At 34.7% G+C, this 21,567-nt stretch overlaps 2 protein-coding genes across 2 annotated transcripts; one reads left to right on the forward strand and one right to left on the reverse strand.

Moving 5' to 3' along the window:
- Positions 1 to 223: 223 nt before the first annotated feature.
- Positions 224 to 6,115, reverse strand: LOC108994928 (calcium-dependent protein kinase 13-like). Its single transcript, XM_018970361.2, has 7 exons — positions 5,305 to 6,115; positions 3,454 to 3,597; positions 3,124 to 3,276; positions 2,165 to 2,280; positions 1,915 to 2,082; positions 778 to 1,008; positions 224 to 702 (listed from the first exon to the last, which is right to left on the reverse strand). The coding sequence occupies exons 1-7, from the start codon at positions 5,924 to 5,926 to the stop codon at positions 553 to 555; spliced, it is 1,584 nt and encodes a 527-aa protein (XP_018825906.1). The 5' UTR covers positions 5,927 to 6,115; the 3' UTR covers positions 224 to 552.
- Positions 6,116 to 19,770: 13,655 nt separating this feature from the next.
- On the forward strand, positions 19,771 to 21,286 carry LOC108994851 (trihelix transcription factor GT-3b-like). Its single transcript, XM_018970245.2, has 2 exons — positions 19,771 to 20,277; positions 20,439 to 21,286. Exons 1-2 carry the CDS (start codon positions 19,978 to 19,980, stop codon positions 20,991 to 20,993), a joined length of 855 nt encoding a protein of 284 aa, XP_018825790.1. The 5' UTR covers positions 19,771 to 19,977; the 3' UTR covers positions 20,994 to 21,286.
- The last annotated feature ends 281 nt before the right edge of the window (positions 21,287 to 21,567 follow it).

Here is a 21,567-nt window from a genome sequence, read left to right on the forward strand (position 1 = left end):
GTGTATAAATCTGTAACCAAATGCATGAAATCTGTTTCCTAAGAACATGTGAGACCTATAACTAGGAAGATTATGACGTGGCAAGTCAGGATGGTAGAAATGGGCCTTACAGGCCTAGGTTTTCTGGATCAGAGTTAAAGCGAAGAGGGAGGGCCTTGCATTCATCACAAGGATTTTCCACTAAGGAATACTACAAGGCCTTCATATTTCTTTTGAAAAAGAATTATACTGCACAACTAGAGATATCAATTCCACAAAAATAAGCAGATATAAATCACTGAAAGGTTGGAGTGGTAAAGAAACGAAAGAACAGACTCATACATGCCAAAACCATGGCTTCGAGGCACCGTGTTTGCACAATTAACATTCCCAAGGACAAATTAGATGCACCCAACCCTGCATGACACTTATAAGGCACCAAGTAAAAGGTGCTGCATTTGGTTAAGGGACCCAAACAAATAATCACAAAAGATGGCAAGTCCCGGATGTAGGGCGGGCGATAACAGTACTTTTTTGCGTGGATAAACTGAACAACTTGCACATATTTATATACTACTCACTCCCCAAGTTTAATGAACCATCCTTCATCAGCTTAATGCTTAGACTGTTAAATCTCCCCCTAGAGTAATGTCGAGAAGCCTTTCTCCAATCCGTTCCGGTCTTCATCATAGCTGCAAATTCATCATAGCTGATGCGTCCATCCTGCATCCATAAAACTGTCAGATGGTACAATCAGCTAAAGCAAAACTGGGTTAGTGGAAAATTGTAGGTCTTAACCTTGTCTGTATCCACTTCATGGAAGATGTCATTTGCTACATCTGTACAATCATCTGTTCCATCTTCCATTAATGCATCCCGAAGCTCATCTGGTTCAATGTACCCATTGCCATCCTTGTCAAAGTAGGAGAAGGCCTTGCGAAGATGCTCGTCGTTAGCCATCCGTTGCAGATGGAGGGAAATGGCAAGAAATTCTCCATAGTCGAGTGTTCCTTTCCCATTATTATCTACCTGTTCCCAGGAAGTTTATTCAAACCACAAAGAGCTAATTTACTATGACATCTTCGATTATGCTTTTAATAGCTTTAAAAAAGAGTAATGCTTCAAGGCAATAGACAAGGAGAATGGGAAATGGACACAAGACAGGAACAATGAAATTATTGGAATGAGAGACAAAAGACACAAACAAAGTTGTCAAGAATCAAGGTGTTCTAATTATTTCTCTTCCCTGTCGTCGTATATTTTGTCCATTACAATGGGCTACTGGTGTCCCAACATGTCCCTTAAATGTCCGATTCTAGCATACAATGTCAAAACATTCAAAACATTTGATATTAAAATTTTAGACAATCACCCCGGGAAAAAAAAAGTAACAGACATTAGACATGTCCAACATGTCTCCAGTACGTCAAGACATTCGACATGTCATGCCAAACAGCCTGCACAGTCTCGCCAAGTAATCTAAAAGTAATATAATTAATGAAATAAAACATTGACTTTATGATGCTTTATGTCATTTTATTCATAGTACGATTAATTTATAATTTCTTTAAATCATTTCAAACTGACTTTCCTGTAAAAGAGAAACTGGTACAAGAATGCATAAATAGTCAACAAAGTTTGCATAAAGCACTTGCCCAGAAAGCACTCTCAAGGCTGCCCACCAATTATGTGGTATACAAAAAATAACACATCAAGTGTAATCACATGCATAGAAGGGGGTCTTGGAACATTTTGCTTCTGATGCTTGGTCAAATAATTATTATGGTCCTTATGATATTAACAATATGTTGAGCCTGCTTAAACAAGGCAACTACAGCTAAAAAAGGGTGGTAATAAATATTGATTTTGAGAAGTTACACCTTGATGTTATGAAGAGATATTAATGAACGTAAAATTGGAAGCAACTAAACTCACAGCTTCAATGAGCATCTGGACTTCGGACTCTGCAAGCTGGGATCCAAAATTTCTATGTCCAGCTTTCAGATCTTCAATTGAAACAATACCATCATTATCAGTGTCCATCTTCTTAAACATCTCTTTGAAGTCTTCAACTTCTTCAATGGATAAGAAATCAGCAATAACCTGCTTCATCATTCAATATAAATTGGTCAACACAAGAAACACTCTGAAACATAAAACAGGTATGAAGAAATGGTCAACCAACCCTCAAGGCTTTTCTTTTAAATCTGTTCATCATCGAAAACTGCTTAAGCCTTGACTTGACGACGTCTCCAAGCGGAACATTTGGAGCCTTTTTAGCATTTTGGAGCCAAGGATGCTCTGTAAATAGAAGAAAGACAACAGGTGAAACATAATCAATGTTTATCAGACATGTTCAAATCTGACAAACCAAAAGTCTACAATATATTTATTCCATGAATCTTAACTTTTGATCCAAAACGACAAATGGGAGTTTCTTTTCTGCAAGAAATTTACCATTCATGGTTTACAGAAAATATTGTCAAGAAGTTTTGACACAATGTCAAAATCAATCAAGCATAACTAAAGTCAGCCCAAAGTCAATATGAAAAGCAACATTAGAGTCCACCCTAATCTATACCTAGTTTTCCTTATATATTTGCCTCGTTTTTAAAATCAGACTTTAAAACGTGAAGATTTCAGTCACCTTATCAAGATAGCTATCTACAAACTAGTGTATAGATATACACCATCTAGCTACCTAATATTGCCGATTTGTCACATAACAAACAATAAATATATTAATATGACCAACAACGTTATTTATTTTCCTCAGCACCCTTTTTCTACAGAGATTTATGAGAAACAGGGAGAATCTTATTTTCATCTTAATTCTTCAAAACTTAAACTCTAGCAAAAGTGGCTGAGTTCCTTCTGTTAACTTCTAGTCTGTTTCTTTGCTTCCTTTGTTAATTTGATTAGAGTAGAGATATATAGAATGAGCATAGATTTTTTAAGTTCTGAACTGGCGGATGGACATGGATCAAAGTAACGTGCTGAAATGAGAAAAAAGCAAGTAAAAAAGTTTGATTACGATGCATTTACCAAATGTCATGTAATTTTTTCTATAAGTATTTACCAAATGTCATGTAATGAACCCTAGTTGTGTGGTAATATGATCAGCACAAAAGAGATGAAGAATACCGAGCACTTGCTTCGCAGTAAGTCGAAGCTTAGGGTCTGGCTCCAACATTTGCTTTACCAGAATCTTAGCACTCTCTGAAATATTAGGCCAAGGATCTCGTTTGAAATCTATTAGCCCACGAAGAATGGCCTGTGCAACACCTTGTTCAGACTCTGCACTTGAAATACACTGTTTAGGTCAATACCCATGGCCCAAAGGTTTGATTCATGAATAGTGCACACTGCATGCACACGCACTCACAGACAGCCATCCCCAAACACATAAAAACACACATACAGAGGGAGGAAGGCAGGAAGAGAGAGCACTACTATCACTATGCATATAATTACCTGCCCAGAATGGGGGAACCCCACAAAGTAAAATATAGAGAATAACTCCTGCACTCCATATATCTATCTCCGGCCCATAGTTCCGCTTGAGCACCTCGGGAGCCATGTAATATGGACTTCCAACAATTTCTGAGAACCTCTCACCTAATGTCAAAATCAAACAGTCAGCAATGACAAGCCTCACAACATTTGTCGATGAAGATGAGGGGATTTAAAATAAATAAAACAAAACTTTTATGCTCTTCATAAGTTATCCAGGTTTACAGATATTTCATTTCCAAGCAAAATGCTGAGGAGAACCTTAGCCTCCAATCTCTTGTACCTAAGTCTCTCAACACGACTCCATACCAATTAACCAAACAGTTCTTTGTTGATGTATTAGTGTAACTATGGTAAAACAAATGAAGATGGTAAAAATCAGAAAAGGATAGCAAACAATCAAGTAAGGATTATGGTCAGTCCAAGTCTCAAAGCTTTAATCATATATGACAGTCACCAGGTGAATGTATGCCTGATAATTTGATTGGGAATATATCTAACTAGTTCCAAAATTTACCCAGGATTAGAGATATAAACAACAAAGCGAAATAAAAAGCAAGTCTTCAAAATAGTATAAAAAAACCCCTGCTATCTTATCAAGGCATGCAGGCACAGACACTTGAATCCACACATGCACATAATACACTTGTGTAGGCACACATGCACAAACCTAGTCAAGAAGTAAGAAGGATGAGAGAGACATTCAGAAAATCATATAATTAATATTCTAGTAATGAAGAAACCTTCCCAAATTCAAGTCAAATTAATTCCATTAGTGCAGATAATGAAACAACTGTAGATGAATATGATTCCATTAAAGAAAAAAGAAAAGGCACCAAAGATACGTGTATCAAAACCATTATAATTTCTAAGTCTCAATTAAGCATTATCACACAAGTGAGGTCATCCTTTTCATGTAATTAGGTGCCTGCATTCCTTATTTTTTGAGTAAAACTAGGATCGGACATGGTGGCACATAATTTCCTCCCCTTAAAGAGCTCTTAAAGATCTTTATACCCCCAAAAAAAATTCCTCGGTGAAATCTTCTGAATCACTAATAGTAGTGATTGAAATATTAAAACTGGAGCAAAATAGATAAAAATTAATCAACGGTCTGAATTAGAAGAAAATATATTCAATGACTTGATAGAGTCAGATCAAAAGTTCACTTCATAGAGTCAAAACTCCTTATCTCAAACAAGAAGTATTCAAGTTTTCCTTCATTTCATTTCTATATTCTTGTTTGGCTGCAGGCCATCTTCTTAGCTTCCAAGTGCAGTACAGCAAGACCTAGCCACCACCTTTTTCCCCAAATCACCCCTCAAACTCACTCTAAATAGCTTCAGAGGTTCTTTTAGATCTGTTCAGTACATGTCAAAACCACCAATTACAACCTAGCATCTTAGCTAAGAGAATTTTTGAAATAACATCTGCAATTAGGAGGCGTCCACATCATCATTCTTCGATCGGTGAACATGAGTGCAAACCAATTCCACCTCCCAAACACATCAAAATTAGTAAGTCGACTACACTTTCCTAAGGGAACACAGGGGTTAACTTTAAGCAATGATGCTCATTCAAAAAATCATGCTCTCATATTGTATCCATAGAATGCATATATAACATGCCAAATTAGTCATAACAACCTAACTCCTTTTCGAGACAAGTTACCACATATATCATTTGTTTCCCTAATCAAACTTAGTTTTTCATGTTTTCAAATCTAAGCTTAAGTCTCAACACTCAACGTATCTTGTTATGGCTTTTCCCATCACTGAAATATTTGCAAAAACCGAACAGAAAAATTCTTACCGGGCTTGAAGAATATAGACAGCCCAAAATCGATGGCCTTCAATGGCGAATTCTCCTTCTTGTTGGCGAACAAAAAGTTCTCAGGCTTCAAGTCCCTATGAATCACCCCGTGCTTATGGCAAAGCTGCACAACCTCCACAATGGTCCTCGTGACCGCCGCGGCCGCCCGCTCGGTATAATGGCCACGGGCCACAATCCGATCGAACAGCTCACCCCCCTCGCACAGCTCCATCACCAAATGCACCGCATTGTCATCCTCGCACGCCTCCTTCAAGCTCACGATACTCGAATTCTTCGGCAAGTGCTTCATAATCGCCACCTCGCGCCGCACGTCGTCAATGTCCACAGCGGTCCTCAGCTTCCGCTTCGAAATACTCTTGCAGGCTAATAGTTCCCTACTCTCCCGGTCGATACACAGATACGTGACCCCAAACTCCCCACGGCCAAGCTCACGGTCAACTAAGTACTTCTCCTCGATGTTCTCTTTGGACACACCGGTTAAGACCGTGACCGGAGGCTTTTTCCCGGCGTTGGAGTCTCGCCGGGGGTGATCGTGTCCAGAGAAGCTCGATTTCACGTCCTCCCTGGCCACGGCAGCCGGAGATCTGCAACAATTTCCCATACTTCAGAGCTCTCGATCTCGTCCAGGATCTCGAAAAAACCCTTACTAGCCGTAGCCAGGATTTCACATGATAATGCCGAAACCCCAACCCTAACCCTATCCCTAAGTAGAGAGAGTCAAGTGCTGCGAGATCGAAGCGAAGTGTTGGTCTGAGAGAAACTCTGTAAAAATTTTAAAAAAAAAAATAGCAAAGGTACGGTAACGGTCCAGATGGTTTTAGTATAGTGCATTTTTTTAATGTTGTATTTTTTAAAAGTAAATATAAAATTATTAACTGATTGAAGATAATAAAACTTTAAATAAAATTAAAATCTTGTGTATTATAAATTAAATTCTTCATACTTCAAAATTGTTTAGAATTTTTTATTTATTTTTGGTTCGGTTGATGGACTTTTGTCGTCGGCTAATCATAGAGACTGGTTGGAACGGGACAGCGAATGTGAACTCGACGAAGATTGGGGAGGGATTTAGCCGTTTAGGCGTTATATGCAATTTATTATTCCTTAGTTTGTCGTTTGAAAGGGTATTAAACGGACCCCCACCAGGAGAAGCGGCACTGGGTCGACAGACAGAATAATAAAGAAATCGCTTTTTATTTTAATAAAATAATTTAAAGTTTTTTTTCTTTTCCCACCCCAGAACTTGTTGCATATTCGTTTTCTCCCTCGATAAATGTGGTATATTCTGAATCCGTCTCTTCAGAAGGGAATTAACACAGGCCTGATGATTATGTTCCCCGAATGCCTGCCCGAGGTACTGAGTAGGATTAAGGCCAATTGTGGGAGCAAAATGCAAGAGCCGATGATCTCAGACTCAGCAGACACACAGAAAAGACCAGCAGGCGAAAGAAATGAGAAAGTAAAAATGCAAGTGTATATATGTTATCTCTTTTGGCATGCATTTTGAGATCAAAAAAAGGGGGAACCTGTTGTGTCTGTCTGTCTGTCTGTCTGTCTGTGAGTCAATTCTTTTGTGTTTATTACCGTCAAAAGAAGTTAAGTGGGTCTCGGTTTTTGCACTCCAACGACCAGCTTTCTTCCTTTGATGTTTGCTTGCAACTTCAGCACAACTCGATCATTTTATTTTACATAGTACTACATTCATGATTGTGAGTAATCCTTGATTGGGCTCCAACTTTAAGAGGGAAAAGAGATGAGTCAGCCTTGAGTCTTGACTGTTTCTAATTTTAGCTTTATTATCATATCATCTTTTAATTTTGTTCTATTTCGAAAAGTATTCATCATATGATCAGTGTAATAAGGGAATTAATTAAGGGTTAGTTCTTTTTTTTATTTTTTGTGTCAACTTTGGGAAAGATAATTTACATACATGAATGCATTAAACTCGGGTCTTTTTTAGAGAGTACCAGAAGATTACCATATTGTTGTGAAAATAGTAATGACAAACAAGCAAAAGTAAATAAAAGCAAATCAATCACACAATATAAAATTAATGTGGTTTGGCAACGTGCCTATGTCTACAGAGCTGTAGAAGATTTTATTGTACTGAGGAATAAAAAATACACTTTGGAGCGAAATCTCACTGTTCAAAATACTCAAGAATACTAAAATGCTCATTAAGTACATATTTAAAGTGTCACGCGGAGGATTATCAAGCGTGCCTCGAATGAGATATCTATCCAATGCTAGCTTGAACTACCTGTCGAGCGAGACTCAAGCAAACTCTTTGCCTAAGCTTTGCTCGAGCCACTTGTTGCACAAACGTCGAGCGACAGGTGGGTCGAGTCATCAAATCGGGCAGACCTGTCCCCCAATCCTCCTTGAAAATCCACCAAAAAAAAAAAATATACGTATATATAACACATTATTGTCAGGTTGGATCATCAAATTTAGTTGACACACCAACTAAACAGGCTCTACAAACTCAACACATATTGGCTAAACTTGGATGCATACGTTCTACAAAAGGCCAGTTGGGAATTATTTCGTATAACAACTCACATCCTAAAGGGCATATTGGTTGAAGTAGATTTTTCTTTTTGATCAATCAGAACCTCTTCCCAAACTGTTCAAGCTTTTTTCAAAGTTTACAACCTTCTGGATGTCTCCTAAAATTATGACCTTTACCACAATGATGTTGCTCATAGATCAAATTATTTTATAGATTGGATTTTACTTGACTGTCTACAGCTCCATTGCCTATGCTTTTGGTAGAAATTTTGTATGAATTTATGGCCATACATTAAGGCCCGTTTGGATAGTGGAAATATTTCATCTCATCTCATGTCACCGTTACAATTTTATCAAATTTTCATACAAAATATAATAAACAATTCAATTTTTTCAAATCTCAAAATAATAATAATATTAAAAAATAATATTATAATAATATTTTATTTAACTTTCAATTTTCATCTCATCTCATAACTTATTATCCAAACGACACCTAAGTAAAAAAAGGTTGGCCAAACTTAAATGTGATATGATAGCTTCTTTAATTATACAAGGCATATTATAATATTGACTATTCATGCAGCAAGCATAATTATAAAACTTAATTCAATGTGAAATTTGCAATTGATTGATGTGCTAATACTTTAGAGAAAAAATGTTGACTAATATTTCTTGGTGCATGCACTTTTTGTCTGGATGAAAGCATACTTTGCGGTTTCCTTCTTTTCCTATGTAGGGAACCCTTTGAACCTGTGGAGCTCGTACGTAGCTGAGAAATCATGTTTACATGAATAGAGCAGAAACACAAATACATATATGTGAAACCAATGTTGGTGCCATATAGGTCTGACAATGCAGTAGCACACACTTTAGCTAAGGAAAGTTTATATTTACAATCCGAATTAATTTGGATAGAAGACATACTTGAATGTATTCGAAGAATTGTAGAGAGGGAATGTTATTGTATTGAGTGGCATGCAATGATCAATGAAGATGGTTTTTTTTTTATCAAAAAAAAAAAAAATGTTGGTGCCATATTGAATGCAGCACGACATGACACACGTGACCAATTTTGTTGCGAGATTTGAATTTGGTCTGTAAAAATCAAATTTGTTGTAATGACTATGTATCTTTATCAATTAAGCCAAGATGTTTTGGTAAAATATCCTGATCTGGTCCTAATTAATCTTTATATATATAAATATATGTATATATATTGCTAGCTTGGTTATAGCACAGATAACTTGGCAGAGTGTAGTTTTTTTTTTTTTTTTTTCCTAGCAAGCAAGTAAACTTCATTAGAAATTAGAAAAGATGATACATGAGGAGGGGTGAGGTTCCTTAACAAATACCCCAGAACAATAGTAACAATGCAAAGTGGTGAAAAAAAAAAGATTTTTGCGACCAATTTCTTGGTCTTCACCCATGTCCTACAAAGAAGACAACATCTTAAAAGACGGTAATAAGATGTTCACAAAGATTTATGAACAATGGAACCTTCGCTGAACGAGGTGAGAATGGCGGGTGCACTGTTGTTTGTTGTCTTGAGATTATTTTTGGAGAGATCCGCAATCCCTTCTTCCAGATCATCGGTTAGGAAAAGCAATAACATAGAAGAAAACATGACATCAAGTGGACTGATATGTGGCTTGTGAACATTTGCATTCACACACTCCTATGATGGCGTGTGGCAGCCACGTGCTGATGGGATGAAGATGGGGTGGCCTAGATATGAAAGATCTCGGTGAGATGAAGCTGCTAGGACGACGCGTGTAGCCGTCAGAGGTGTCGATGCGCGATGGAGCGTGAAGGGCACGTGTCAATCATTTTGGCGCGACTCTGCTTTTGGCCGTGTGTAGGCGGATGGCAGCTAAAGAGTAACAAATCTAGCCAAAATCGAACTAATGGAAGGAGGAGAGAAAAAATACTCTCTTATAAGTGTATACATAATGCGCAAATAGAAAGGAGAAGGAGTGCTCCTATTTGGCGACGGCTCTCACTGGGATGAACTTTTCTAGAGAGAATTGGTTTCGTTTGGAACCACAATTTCTCTCAACTCATCTCAACTCATCATTACAACTTTTTCAAATTTCAATACAAAATATAATAAACAATTCAACTTTTTCAAATCTCAAAATAATAATAATAATAATAAATAATATTCTAACAATATTTTATTATCTCAACTCAACTCAACTCAAATCACTTCAACATCCAAACGCAATCTAAGAGTCTCTCTCTAGAGAGCTTGACTGCTATCGGTGTGTAGTTATCTAGGAGGAAGTCAGTTTACACTCTACAGCCATTGTCCCCCCGATCATTTGTGGGTAAAGTACTTGTGAATACAGTACTAGCCTTTAGCTAAGCTGTTATGGAGTCAGCTTTTTATCTACTACCCCTTGTTCTTATAGGATGAGATAATTGGGGATTAGATGGGAATAATGGTATCTATATATACTAATAAAACCTTTCATACGATTTATTTTATAATTAATATCATATATAGTACTATTACTTTAACTAAAAATACTATATATTTTTACTTGAATTTAAAATTTTAAAATAAAGTTATAAAAAATTATATATGTATCGTTACTGATCATTAAATAGTGGTGATCTAAAACATGCATGATCGACGACAGACACTCATGTGCACATTATACATATAATATAATGTAGTTAACATATATATATAATTTGTAGATTAACTATATATTAAATAATTAATATATGCCAAATTATTAATCATGATTTAGAGTGTAACATCAGTGACATGATCAGGAGATACATCGATCTCTGTCTATACCTTCATTCAGTATCTTGACTACTACTTTGTATGACTACGATCAATGAATGTTGTATGTTTCAATTTTCTCGATTTGTATTTAATTTGTCACGCATGATCTGGATTTGAAAGCTTTTTGCCTCTGATGATCTCTTTCATATTTTGGTCTCCATATATTTTCCTGGCCTGAAAATGATGGTGCCAGCTCAAACAATCCATATTGTATAATGTATGGTGCCTGATCAATTAAATGTGAATTTAGGTGATAATGCAATCCTTAGCTATACTGATACGTAATCGAATTCGTCATCTATTTTGTTTTCTCTGATTGAACCGATTTTGAAATTTTCCAATCAATCATATTCATTCATTCGCAATCATGGAGTGGCCTGGTGCATGTCATTCCAAAGATAATGTTTTTTTTTTTTTTTTCCTTGTTACAGCTCTGTCGTCCTCGTAAAACTGTACGTACCTAATTTTCTTTTTATTTTTTTCTCTTTTTGAGCAAAAACAAAGCAATATCATGAACTAATTCTTCGGTTTGTAGGATATCGATCATCTCTTTGTTTGTATCGCGTCGTTTGTTTTTATAGATAAAATAAAATAAGATAAATTAAAATTAAAATTAAAAATTAAATAAAATATTATTAAAAAATATATTTTAATATAATTTTATTTTAAAATTTTAAAATTTAAATTAATATTTATTTTATTTTATAAGAGATTTTAAAAAAATTATAATTATTAGATAAGATGAGTTGAGTTAAGAAAAATTATGAAAAAAATACGAAACGCTGATATATTAATTATGAAGAATTAGAGGCAAATTTATAACTATTTTTCTAAATGGTCTCGTTTGTTTTAATAAATGATATGAGTTAAAATTAAAATTAAAAAAGTGAATAAAATATTGTTAGAATATATTTTAAAATATTATCTTTATTTTGATATTTAAAAATTTTAAATTATTTATTTTATTTTATATAAAAATTTAAAAAAATTATTATAATAAAACGAGAGATTTTTAAAATTTTTGAAGTTTCAAGCGTGTTTTAACAAACCACGCCTAAATTGATAGTCTTCATGTGAAAGCTACTTTTTCCATTTGGTCAAAGATGTACGTACGGTACTGCATTCTAATTATTAAAGCATTGAAAACTTAGGTAATTCTAATTAACTTAGCAATTAAGTTAAAAACTAAGGAATATCTAATTTAATTTAGCGATTTCACAAAATTTTCACAGGTGATGACGTCTAATCTGGCATCATGTGAAGCGAAAATGCAGGCTGCAGGTAAAATTGAAATTGAAATATTATTAATTATTTTTGTGCTTTACTTTTGTTTTAGGCCGGCCGTGAGAAAGGACGTTTGAACTTTATAAATTCGTCTTCATCTCGCACAGCACTAGCTCATGATACCGCTTGATCGAGCAAAATCGATGGGCTTGGATTTGTTTACATGAAGACGTAGGTGCAGCACAAGCATGCAAGATTAATAACGATTTTCCGACCCTTCTTTTACCGTGAATAGGTCACTTTGGTACTGTTTGAGCTGACTGTAATTTTCACATTGGTTTATATGGATTTGGATCCGGCCTACATTTTGGGCATAGAAACAGAGAGAGCTAGGGGCGGAGGTTTGGATAGTGAGTTAAGATAAAATGAATTGAGATAAAAGTTAAAAGTTGAGAAAATATTGTTAAAATATTATTTTTATTTTTATATTTAAAAAATTTGGATTACTTATTATATTTTGTTTAAAAATTTAAAAAATTTGTAATGATTAGATGAAATCATAAAATGAACTGAGATAATTTAAGTATCCAAACCTTCCCTAGACACAAAAAAATAGCAATTACTGTTGTCCATGTGATTTTTTCAAATAACATTAAACACTCAAGTAAATATTATGAGATCCACTTTATTTTGGTCTCAATAATATATTCTAACTATGATGTCAAACTATCCTCAATATATATATTGCATGATCATATCAAAGCGATAGACGAAAATCCTAATTACATACTCATATGTATATATATCCTTAAGAGAGTTATGTCATATATTATATTCTCATTTCATTCTCATCATATTGTATCGACGGGTATACACGATTGACAATCTTAGGAGTGTAAATTCAAACTGGAAAACCAGTCCTGACCGGACCGATTTTTACCGGTTTTGAATCGGTTCGATCCGGAACCGAACCTTAGAATGTGAAAATTGACCGGTTCTGATTTTAGAATTTTTCAGACAGGACAAGACTGGACTGGTTGATAAAAAATATATATATAAAAGAATATTTGTATTATTGTATATATAAGTTTTATAAAAAATATTATATATATTAATATATATATATAAGTTTTATATATTATGTATAATTATAAATTCTTATGTGAAATTTTTATATATAATATATAATTATATATTCATATATGAAATAATTTCTTATTATAATTTATAAATTATTACATAAAATGTTAATACTAAATCACTAAAAGTTTATAACTAATACTAATAGTCTAATATAGACTAATGACTGTAGTTATATTTATAATTAATACTACAAGTTTTTACTAAAAGTTTATAACTAATACTAATATGAAATATATAGTTTATAACTAATACTAATATATAACTTATAACTATACCAATAGTCTAATATTAATACTATTATATAGTCTAAGATATTTATAAAAGTATAAAACAATTTTTTTTAAATTAGTTTTTTTTTTATAAACAAATTTTTAATGATAAATTGTGAAACTTACATTTTAAAAAAATAAAAAAATCGGACCTAACCGGACCAGAAACCGGAAGTACCGGTTTAGGAGGGTAACTGGTGCGTAATCAATTTTGAAAAATGTAAAACCAGTACATACCGGTTCGGTCCTAGATTTTGTCCAAAACCAGACCGAACTGGACCGGTTACACCCCTAGACAACCCTCATATTAGTTCTTATTTTTTTGAAAAAAAAAATTAAAACAAGGTTCTATGATTGATAAGTCAATGCGTGCCAGTATATAATATAGTGATTATATGAGAGTAAGACTAGATTATATTATGTATATTAGGTTCTTTCTTTGCAATGATCTACTATATATATATATATATATATATACACACACACACATACCTGTACAAAAAAAATGAAACGCGCGCACGCAACACCATCTTATAATAGGAATTAGATTATGCAACTTTGTAATAATTAACACATCACTTTAAAGTTTAAACTTTTAAAAAGGAAACTCAAGTGGCACGTTGAGCCTTGAGGAACACCTACCCTGTAGTTAAAGAATTTGAAAGTACTCCACTTTCCCATATAAATCCTCTTAGCCACCCTAGAATTCGATGTGGCTAGCTGATCAGTAAAATACAGGTGAGTGTGGGAGGGGAGATCAGTCAGAAAAAATAGTACTCTCAAGCACCATTATCAGAAAAAAGATGTATTACTTTGAATTTGAGGTGGAGGAACCAGAAGCAGTTGAGTTACTTGCTATCTTCAGAGAAATACAATTGTGTTTCATTATGGGAATTTTGCATATTGAGATAGAGAGTGACTGTTTGCTGTTATTACAATCTTTACAGCAAAATAATATGATGAATTTCATGCTGGGTAATATGTTTACTAAAGTACAGAAATTGAACAGTTGCTTCACAAGTTGTTCTTTTACTCATGTGTATAAAGAGGGTAATGGAGCAGCCCATCAGCTTGCTAGAGATGCTTGAAGAGTTGAGAATATTGATATGTGATGGAATTGTATTTCAGACTTTCTTTCTCAAACCCTATGACCAGTTTGATAAATAATTGTAAATTTTATCTTGAATGAAGATGTTTGTTTATATAAAAAAAAAAATTATTTCAAGATATATATATATATATATATATATACACCTATGTATGTATGTATGTAAATTACCACTATGAATTAATGAAAAGCACTCTACCTCCCACTACGTATATATTCAGCCTGGCCTGTAATGTGATTGATGGAACATGCATGGTCAGAGCTGGATTTGACTGATGTTTCATAATAGAAATCTGTCAAACTCATGCATCTTGGTTGCCGCCACTTAATCATTGATTACTCGTATTATTAACACGTGAGAATCAGATGCCGAACTGAATTTCAAGTCATGATTCAATCGCACTAGAGCATCTAGAGTGATAGGAAAGACCGGCAGCTCAAATTCGGAGCATTTGTGGTATGATTTCGACCAAACAAGATCAAGTCGACCAAGGAATTAAGCTGGTCATTTTGACTACGCAAGATCAAACTGATTGATCAGGAAGATAATTCAAACCTAGGACTATCATCTAAACTAAGGAAGATCGTAGCAATTAAGGAGGTCCTTCGATCCTCATGACCGAGTAAGCCCGGCCTTAATTTCTAGCCAAGCAAGTCCATCCCAACCGATCAGTGGAAAGACTAGCAATATTTAACGCACTAATTGTGGCACTTAATCAGTCAAGATTATAAGTTCATTACTTTGGCTTAGGGTATTAAAATAATGCATAAGTACATCCCAACTTGAAAAAACTCTTGTTGGCTAACAAGAGTACTTAATTTTTGCCTTTTTAGGCCGACATCTATTTTTTTTTTTATATTAGTAGTGATTTTATTTCTGATTTGTCTCCGATTTTGTGGCAAACTATGTTTGAATGTTGAGCTGAACTCAGTTGAGTTAAGTTATTTATGAATAATAGTGAGTTGAGTAGTGGAAGAAGTCATGTGGGGCCTATCTAAACTAAATTTAAAGTGTATTTGAATGTTAAGATAAGTTTAATATTTTTTATGAAAAATTGAAAAAGGTTGTGGTTATCACGTATAAAGATGTTTTAAGTTGAAAAAAATTATGAGTCTCATATGTAAGAAGGTTTTGAGTTGATATGAGTTTAATAATTTGAGAGTTAGATGTTTGGATATTAGACTCAGTTTAAAATTAGACTGAACTCAGCTGAGATTGGAAACCAAACGTAGATTTACAATCTTTTCAATTTAACTGAATTCTTGCCATTTTTAGACAAATTACCAAAATTAATATATATATATATATATATCTATTTTCCTTCACTGGTATAAATTATCTAATTTGCTGCAGTACTGATCAATTAGTTTAATGGATCAGTTGATCTTGTTTAAATATATATATATATATATAAAATTCAAACGGGCATATTAGCAAGCAGGCATGTTAATTAAGAACAAAAATGTCATGATGCAATACGCGCGTTCTCGTGTTTTAAAATATTATGGCAAAGATTACAGCTAGCAGTACCATTGAAAATCTTACGGCTCGTTTATTTTCAGAGATGAGATGAGATGAGTTGAGATTAAAGTTAAAAAGTTGAATAAAATATTGTTAGAATATATTTTTTTAATATTATTGTTGTTTTGAGATTTGAAAAAGTTGAATTTTTTATTTTATTTTGTGTGAGAATTTGAGAAAGTTGTAATGATGAGGTGAGATGAGATGAAATATTTTTGAAAAACAAACAAGGCTTAGTGTAACAATTAAGGATAAACTAGTAGTAATGGGAAGGGGTGTTTCCAAAAAATCCAGCTGTCGACTTCTTTTAGGCCTAAATCAACCTTTCTCTCTAAACCCAGCATCTTTCAGACCGGCTAGAGGGGGTGGGAGCTTCGATGCCTTCCCCCTTCACTCATTTCCTCCCTCTTTCTAGTTTCCTTTATATATTTGTTTTTTTTTTCATTTTATTTCACGCCAAATAAAGGAAGAATCGCCGTTCGTGATCTTTCGGGTCCCTATAGCCAACACGTGCTGTACCAGGAAGTTGCCCAGCCGCCGATCTACACGTCCACCGAACACGGCCCCAATCGGAGTGGAGCGTAGCCTGCACGCGCGGGAAGAAATTTCTGGAGATCGTCGGCGCATGGCCCTCACACGCCACCAAAGAGTTATTTGCCGTTGCAATGAGCGGCAGCTCCCGAACTGGCGACTCTGGATCTTTTAAGACCGACCGTCGGTTTTTACTTCTGAGGTGTTTTTGTGCACTGTTTTTCCCTTTTTACAGTATTTTTAATGTAATTTATTTATGCATTGTCTTTATTTTCAAGAAAACAAAAAACTCAAAAATATTTGTCTCTTCGGACTTAGGTCTAAAGAGTGTTGTCCCCCCTCCGCTTAGTCGGTGATGTTGGGGTTTGGTTTCTCCATATCCCGTCCAGTTGGGTATGGAGTTTTGTGTTTGGTTATTGCAAACTTTGTTAGGAACAGAGTTGTGCTATCTTTTAGACTTCGGTTTTTAGAGATAAGCCGTCTGGACTAGACCATGTCAGTCATAATAATGTACTGAAATTCTACTAATGTTTGTAATTGATTTATTGTTTGAAGTCAAATTTATATGTCTTCTTTAAATAAATGGAAGGAGATCCGTTATTATTAAAAAAAAAAAAAAAAAGTAGAAGTACTACTGCACGCTGCAGAAACATTTAAGCACATGATCAGAACGCATTTTCCTAGCTGAATATATATGATGCAGACTTTTAATTAGTTTTAATTTCGAGCAAATTTTTATAAGTATTATAATACTTAAAAATATTTATACTAATTTTCAGCTTGGAAATTTTCGAGCAAATAATTAGTGCAGTAGAAGATCATTTTCATTAATTTCGAGCAGATTTTAAGTAATAGTGCAGTACTAATTACTAATTAATTAAGAGTACAATGCAGAAACTGAACAAATTAATTATATATATATATATATATATATATAGCCACCGCTGGTGGCTCCCACTTAGAGCTACTGGCTCTAGTATGTATTTTTTTATATATATATTTTTTAATTATTTTTTATAGAATTTTTTTAATACTTTTTAATATTTTAAAAAAATAAAATAAATTTAGAATATTATTAAAAAATACTTCCTTAATCACGAAGTAAAATAAAAACTTATATAAAAAAAAACTTTAAAAAAAACATACACTGATGCAAGCGGTAACTCCCAACGAGAGTTGGGAGCGGGACGCTTAGAATTTTCCATATATAAGTACATGAGCTTCGATAAACCAAGTACAATCTATATATAATTAGTACTATGAATAATCTTTATACGTGCGGAACGTATAATAAATATACAGCGTGCATAATTTAATTAACATACGAACTGAAATTGGTGCCATGCATAATATTAAGCCCAAAATAATAGCGTTCGTGGAGCAACCATATTAATAAAGACAGTGATCTCCCAACAAGCACTGCGCGCATGCATGCAGAAACCTAACATTCTCTTGTTCTTTCACATGCTACCTGCCAGCAGCCACAGCCCACAGCCACTAATTAGCATATGTCAAAATTAAAAGATATATAAATGTTTTAACCGCAAATAAATCTTAAAAATATAAACTTACTTGACGTGAATATAATCTAACATATTATTTTAAATTTAATTAATTTATAAATTTATTTTTATAAAATTTATTTATACTTATAAAATAGAAGAAAGATAACCGTATGACATAAATTAAGCTGATCTATAATTAATTAGAAACCAGCAAGGTGCGAATACTACTGGTTTAATTAGTGCTTGTTGAGACCATATTGCATATATTTCTTGGAATTTTTGAATAAATTAAGGTCGGTCGTTCGTCACTACTGATGTATTAACTAGCAAGGTAAATATCTTAATAATTAGTTTCTACGTACCCACCTTAATTTATTTTTTCTGTTTTTCTGGCATGGAAGAGACCATTCTTACCTACCTCGTAACCTAGCTACATGAGTCTTCTCCTAAAATCCCCTAGACGAAACAGAGGATTCTAGAAAAGACAAATCTCTGTCTTGCATGTACCTTGACTTTCCTCAAATGGAGTTCTTCCGAGGCATATATAAAATGATAAATCAAATATCTCTGCCTTGGGAGATAAATGAGAGGCCAGCCTTGTGGGCGGGCATCTGGAGGGCGGTCGGAAGAGTTGTGTGAATTAAGGATGCATGCGTACGTGCACTGTAAAATATATATTGGAAGAGATCAGAGGAGAACAGGTCAATCACGATGCTTCCTCTTTACGTAATCCTAGCTTAAGATGAAAGTTATATGAAAGATAAAAAGACTGGTCTCAACGTAGAATTTCATCAAACGGGTCAATGTAATTATATTAATGGATTACCAGCCAAGTAATGGGAAATGTATACCTTCGTAGAAGTCCGTCAAAGGGTTATATTAATGAAAATATACTTATAGTAAAAAATAATGACATGTCAGTATTTATTTATTTATTTTTAAAATTATTTAAAGCGACTCTGATCCTGTTTTGCCGATTTGTTAATATTGAAAAAGGATTAATTCCTTAATTAATGGGGTCAAATGTTTGGGCCGGGAAGGGCTATATAATAGAATAAGCCGTAAGCGGCAAGTGTGAACCTCAGGACTCGTGGGTCCGAAGCTTTCCCGTTTGAAATTTTCTGCATGCACGCCACGTGGACGGAGACGGTAGGCATCACGTGGGACACTAGGCAACCGCGTAAATGATTAAACAAAATGGACGGTCTAGGGAGCTCGTTAAAGACTTACAGCAAGCTTGTTGACCTTGATGTTATCGGAGGAAAGTAAAAAAACATGAAAAAACAGAGCTCCATCGCCAACCGGATCAAATCGATCGATCGTTAAGATCGCCTGGTTTTTGTCAACTTCGTGGTCGCAGAAAGGACCAAAATAGCTTTTAAAAAACGAAAATGTTTAAATATTTTTATAAGAGATATTTTATAATAAAAATAATTTTATAATTTCGTCCGCTAGAGAATTTACTTTTGCTAATCCTTTTTATAATTAAAGTATTTTCCTATTTTCATTCTATATCTATTTTTTAAAAATAAGCAAGTGCTATAATATATGCATGGTTGATTAACCATGACACCAGTAGCTCGCTAGGAATGCTTTGTAGAACTGGCCACAGTGAATAAAATCCCAATATCTCGTAAGCGTGACGACGCGTAAACGCAATGGGAACAAACGGGGATGTACACAAAAAAAATAAAGGATTGAGAGAGAGAGTGTGTGTGTTTCCGCGTAGAAAGATGAGACTCGGAAGAGACTGTTTATAACAAGAAGGAAAGAATGGAAGAAAAACTCTCTCTCTCTCTATCTCTCTCTGTCCTTTTTTTTTTTTTTTTTTTGAGAAATCGGAACGAATATTAAAAAAACGCTTCGTTTGACACCTATGAAACAAGAAAATCTTCTTCTTTTTCTTCCTTGACGATTCACACCTGCTATTCACACCAACCTGATATAAATCTCTCTCTCTAGCTTTCTCTCTCTCCTCTAATACAGCTTTTGCAGCAAAATTGAATCTTGTACTTGCTTTCCTTGATTTTGTAGGTGTTATGGAGGAACATCATCTTCATCCTCGTTCTCATCATCTTCATCAGCAGCATCAGCATCAGCATCAACAACAGCATCATATCAGTGTTAACATCGATGCGAGTGATAGATTTCCTCAATGGAGTATTCACGAGACAAAGGAGTTTTTGATAATCCGAGCAGAGCTCGATCAAACTTTCATGGAAACGAAGAGGAATAAGCTTCTGTGGGAAGTTATTGCCACAAAGATGAAAGAAAAGGGTTACAATCGCAGCGCTGAGCAGTGCAAGTGCAAGTGGAAGAACCTCGTTACACGTTATAAGGTACTTATATATCAAGAAACGTTAATTTTTAATGAAACTCTACTTATTGCTTTGAAGATTTCTGTTTTTCTGTTTCTTTCCCTTTCTGGATTAGGGAAACTATTAGCAGTTCAGTTTTATGGCTTTGGTAAATCGTTCTTGGTTTTTTTTTTCATTTTTAGGGGTGTGAGACAAAGGAAGCTGAACCGATGCGGCAACAATTCCCATTTTACAATGAAGTTCAAGCGATTTTCGCTGGAAGGATGCAGAGAATGCTATGGGCTGAAGCGGAAGTAGGAGCGAGCGGGTCAAAGAAGAAAGCGGCCCATCTATCATCGGACGAAGAGGTAGATAACGAGGACAGTGAGGGAGAGAAGGCCGGTAGCTCCAGGAAGAAGAAAAAAAAGGGCAAGAGCAATATTAATATTGGAAGTAGCAGCGGTGGGATTAGTGGAAATATCAAGGATTTGAGGGAGATATTGGATGACTTCATGAAGCAACAGATGCAAATGGAAGCGCAATGGAGAGAAGCATTCGATGCGAGGGAAAACGAAAGAAGGTTGAAGGAGATGGAGTGGAGACAGACAATGGAAGCATTAGAAAGCGAGAGGATAATGATGGAGCAGAGGTGGAGAGAGAGAGAAGAGCAAAGGAGGATGAGAGAGGAGGCTAGGGCCGAGAAGAGGGACGTTCTTATCACAGCTCTGCTAAACAAACTCAGACGAGAGGATATGTAGTACTCAGCTTTCTTCATTCGTTATTCTTTCTATCGATCGGAGTAGTACTAGTGGGTCGAAGCAAGCTCTCTTGAGACTCGAGAGGTTTGTCTTTGGAACTGATCTCATGTTGGAGATATGTTTGTGGTTCTTATAATGGCTTATCATCTATTATGATCTCCTACTGTATTGCCCACTACTGAGGATTCTTTGGCATAGAAATTCACCAGAAAAGATAACATTTTCATCTTTTTATTTATTTGTTTTCGGTGATGATCTCCGAATTAGTATCGATCTAAATCATTCAGTTCAATTAATAAATATTATATCTATCTTTCAGAGAAGATCATCACCAAAAGCTAGCTAGCTCACATACACTCTAAATCAAAGCGATCATAAAATAAAAGCACCGATTTCTTGTTAATTTAGTGCTGATGATCTGGATAAAACAACACAATTTATACTCATATTTAGCTGAGTAAAAACCTCGAAACATTAGCACACGTCCGAGGTAATAAGTAAGAAAATAGCATTCCACTATATATGATGCACGTACAGTCCTTGATCATTAATGTTAGTCGTACGGCATACTTTT

This window comes from Juglans regia, chromosome 3 (assembly GCF_001411555.2).
Source record: "Juglans regia cultivar Chandler chromosome 3, Walnut 2.0, whole genome shotgun sequence".
In the NCBI taxonomy this organism is placed as follows: domain Eukaryota; kingdom Viridiplantae; phylum Streptophyta; class Magnoliopsida; order Fagales; family Juglandaceae; genus Juglans; species Juglans regia.

Bases quoted from the DNA above. Each gene is read 5' to 3' on its own strand.
- LOC108994928 (XM_018970361.2), bottom strand. From the start codon at position 5,926: ATGGGAAATTGTTGCAGATCTCCGGCTGCCGTGGCCAGGGAGGACGTG. The intron at 1,009-1,914 runs GTGAGTTTAGTT...TCCTGGGAACAG, and splicing joins TCCAGATGCTCATTGAAGCT to GTAGATAATAATGGGAAAGG. The intron at 703-777 runs GTTAAGACCTAC...TTATGGATGCAG, and splicing joins ATGAAGTGGATACAGACAAG to GATGGACGCATCAGCTATGA.
- LOC108994851 (XM_018970245.2), top strand. From the start codon at position 19,978: ATGGAGGAACATCATCTTCATCCTCGTTCTCATCATCTTCATCAGCAG. The intron at 20,278-20,438 runs GTACTTATATAT...TTTCATTTTTAG, and splicing joins ACCTCGTTACACGTTATAAG to GGGTGTGAGACAAAGGAAGC.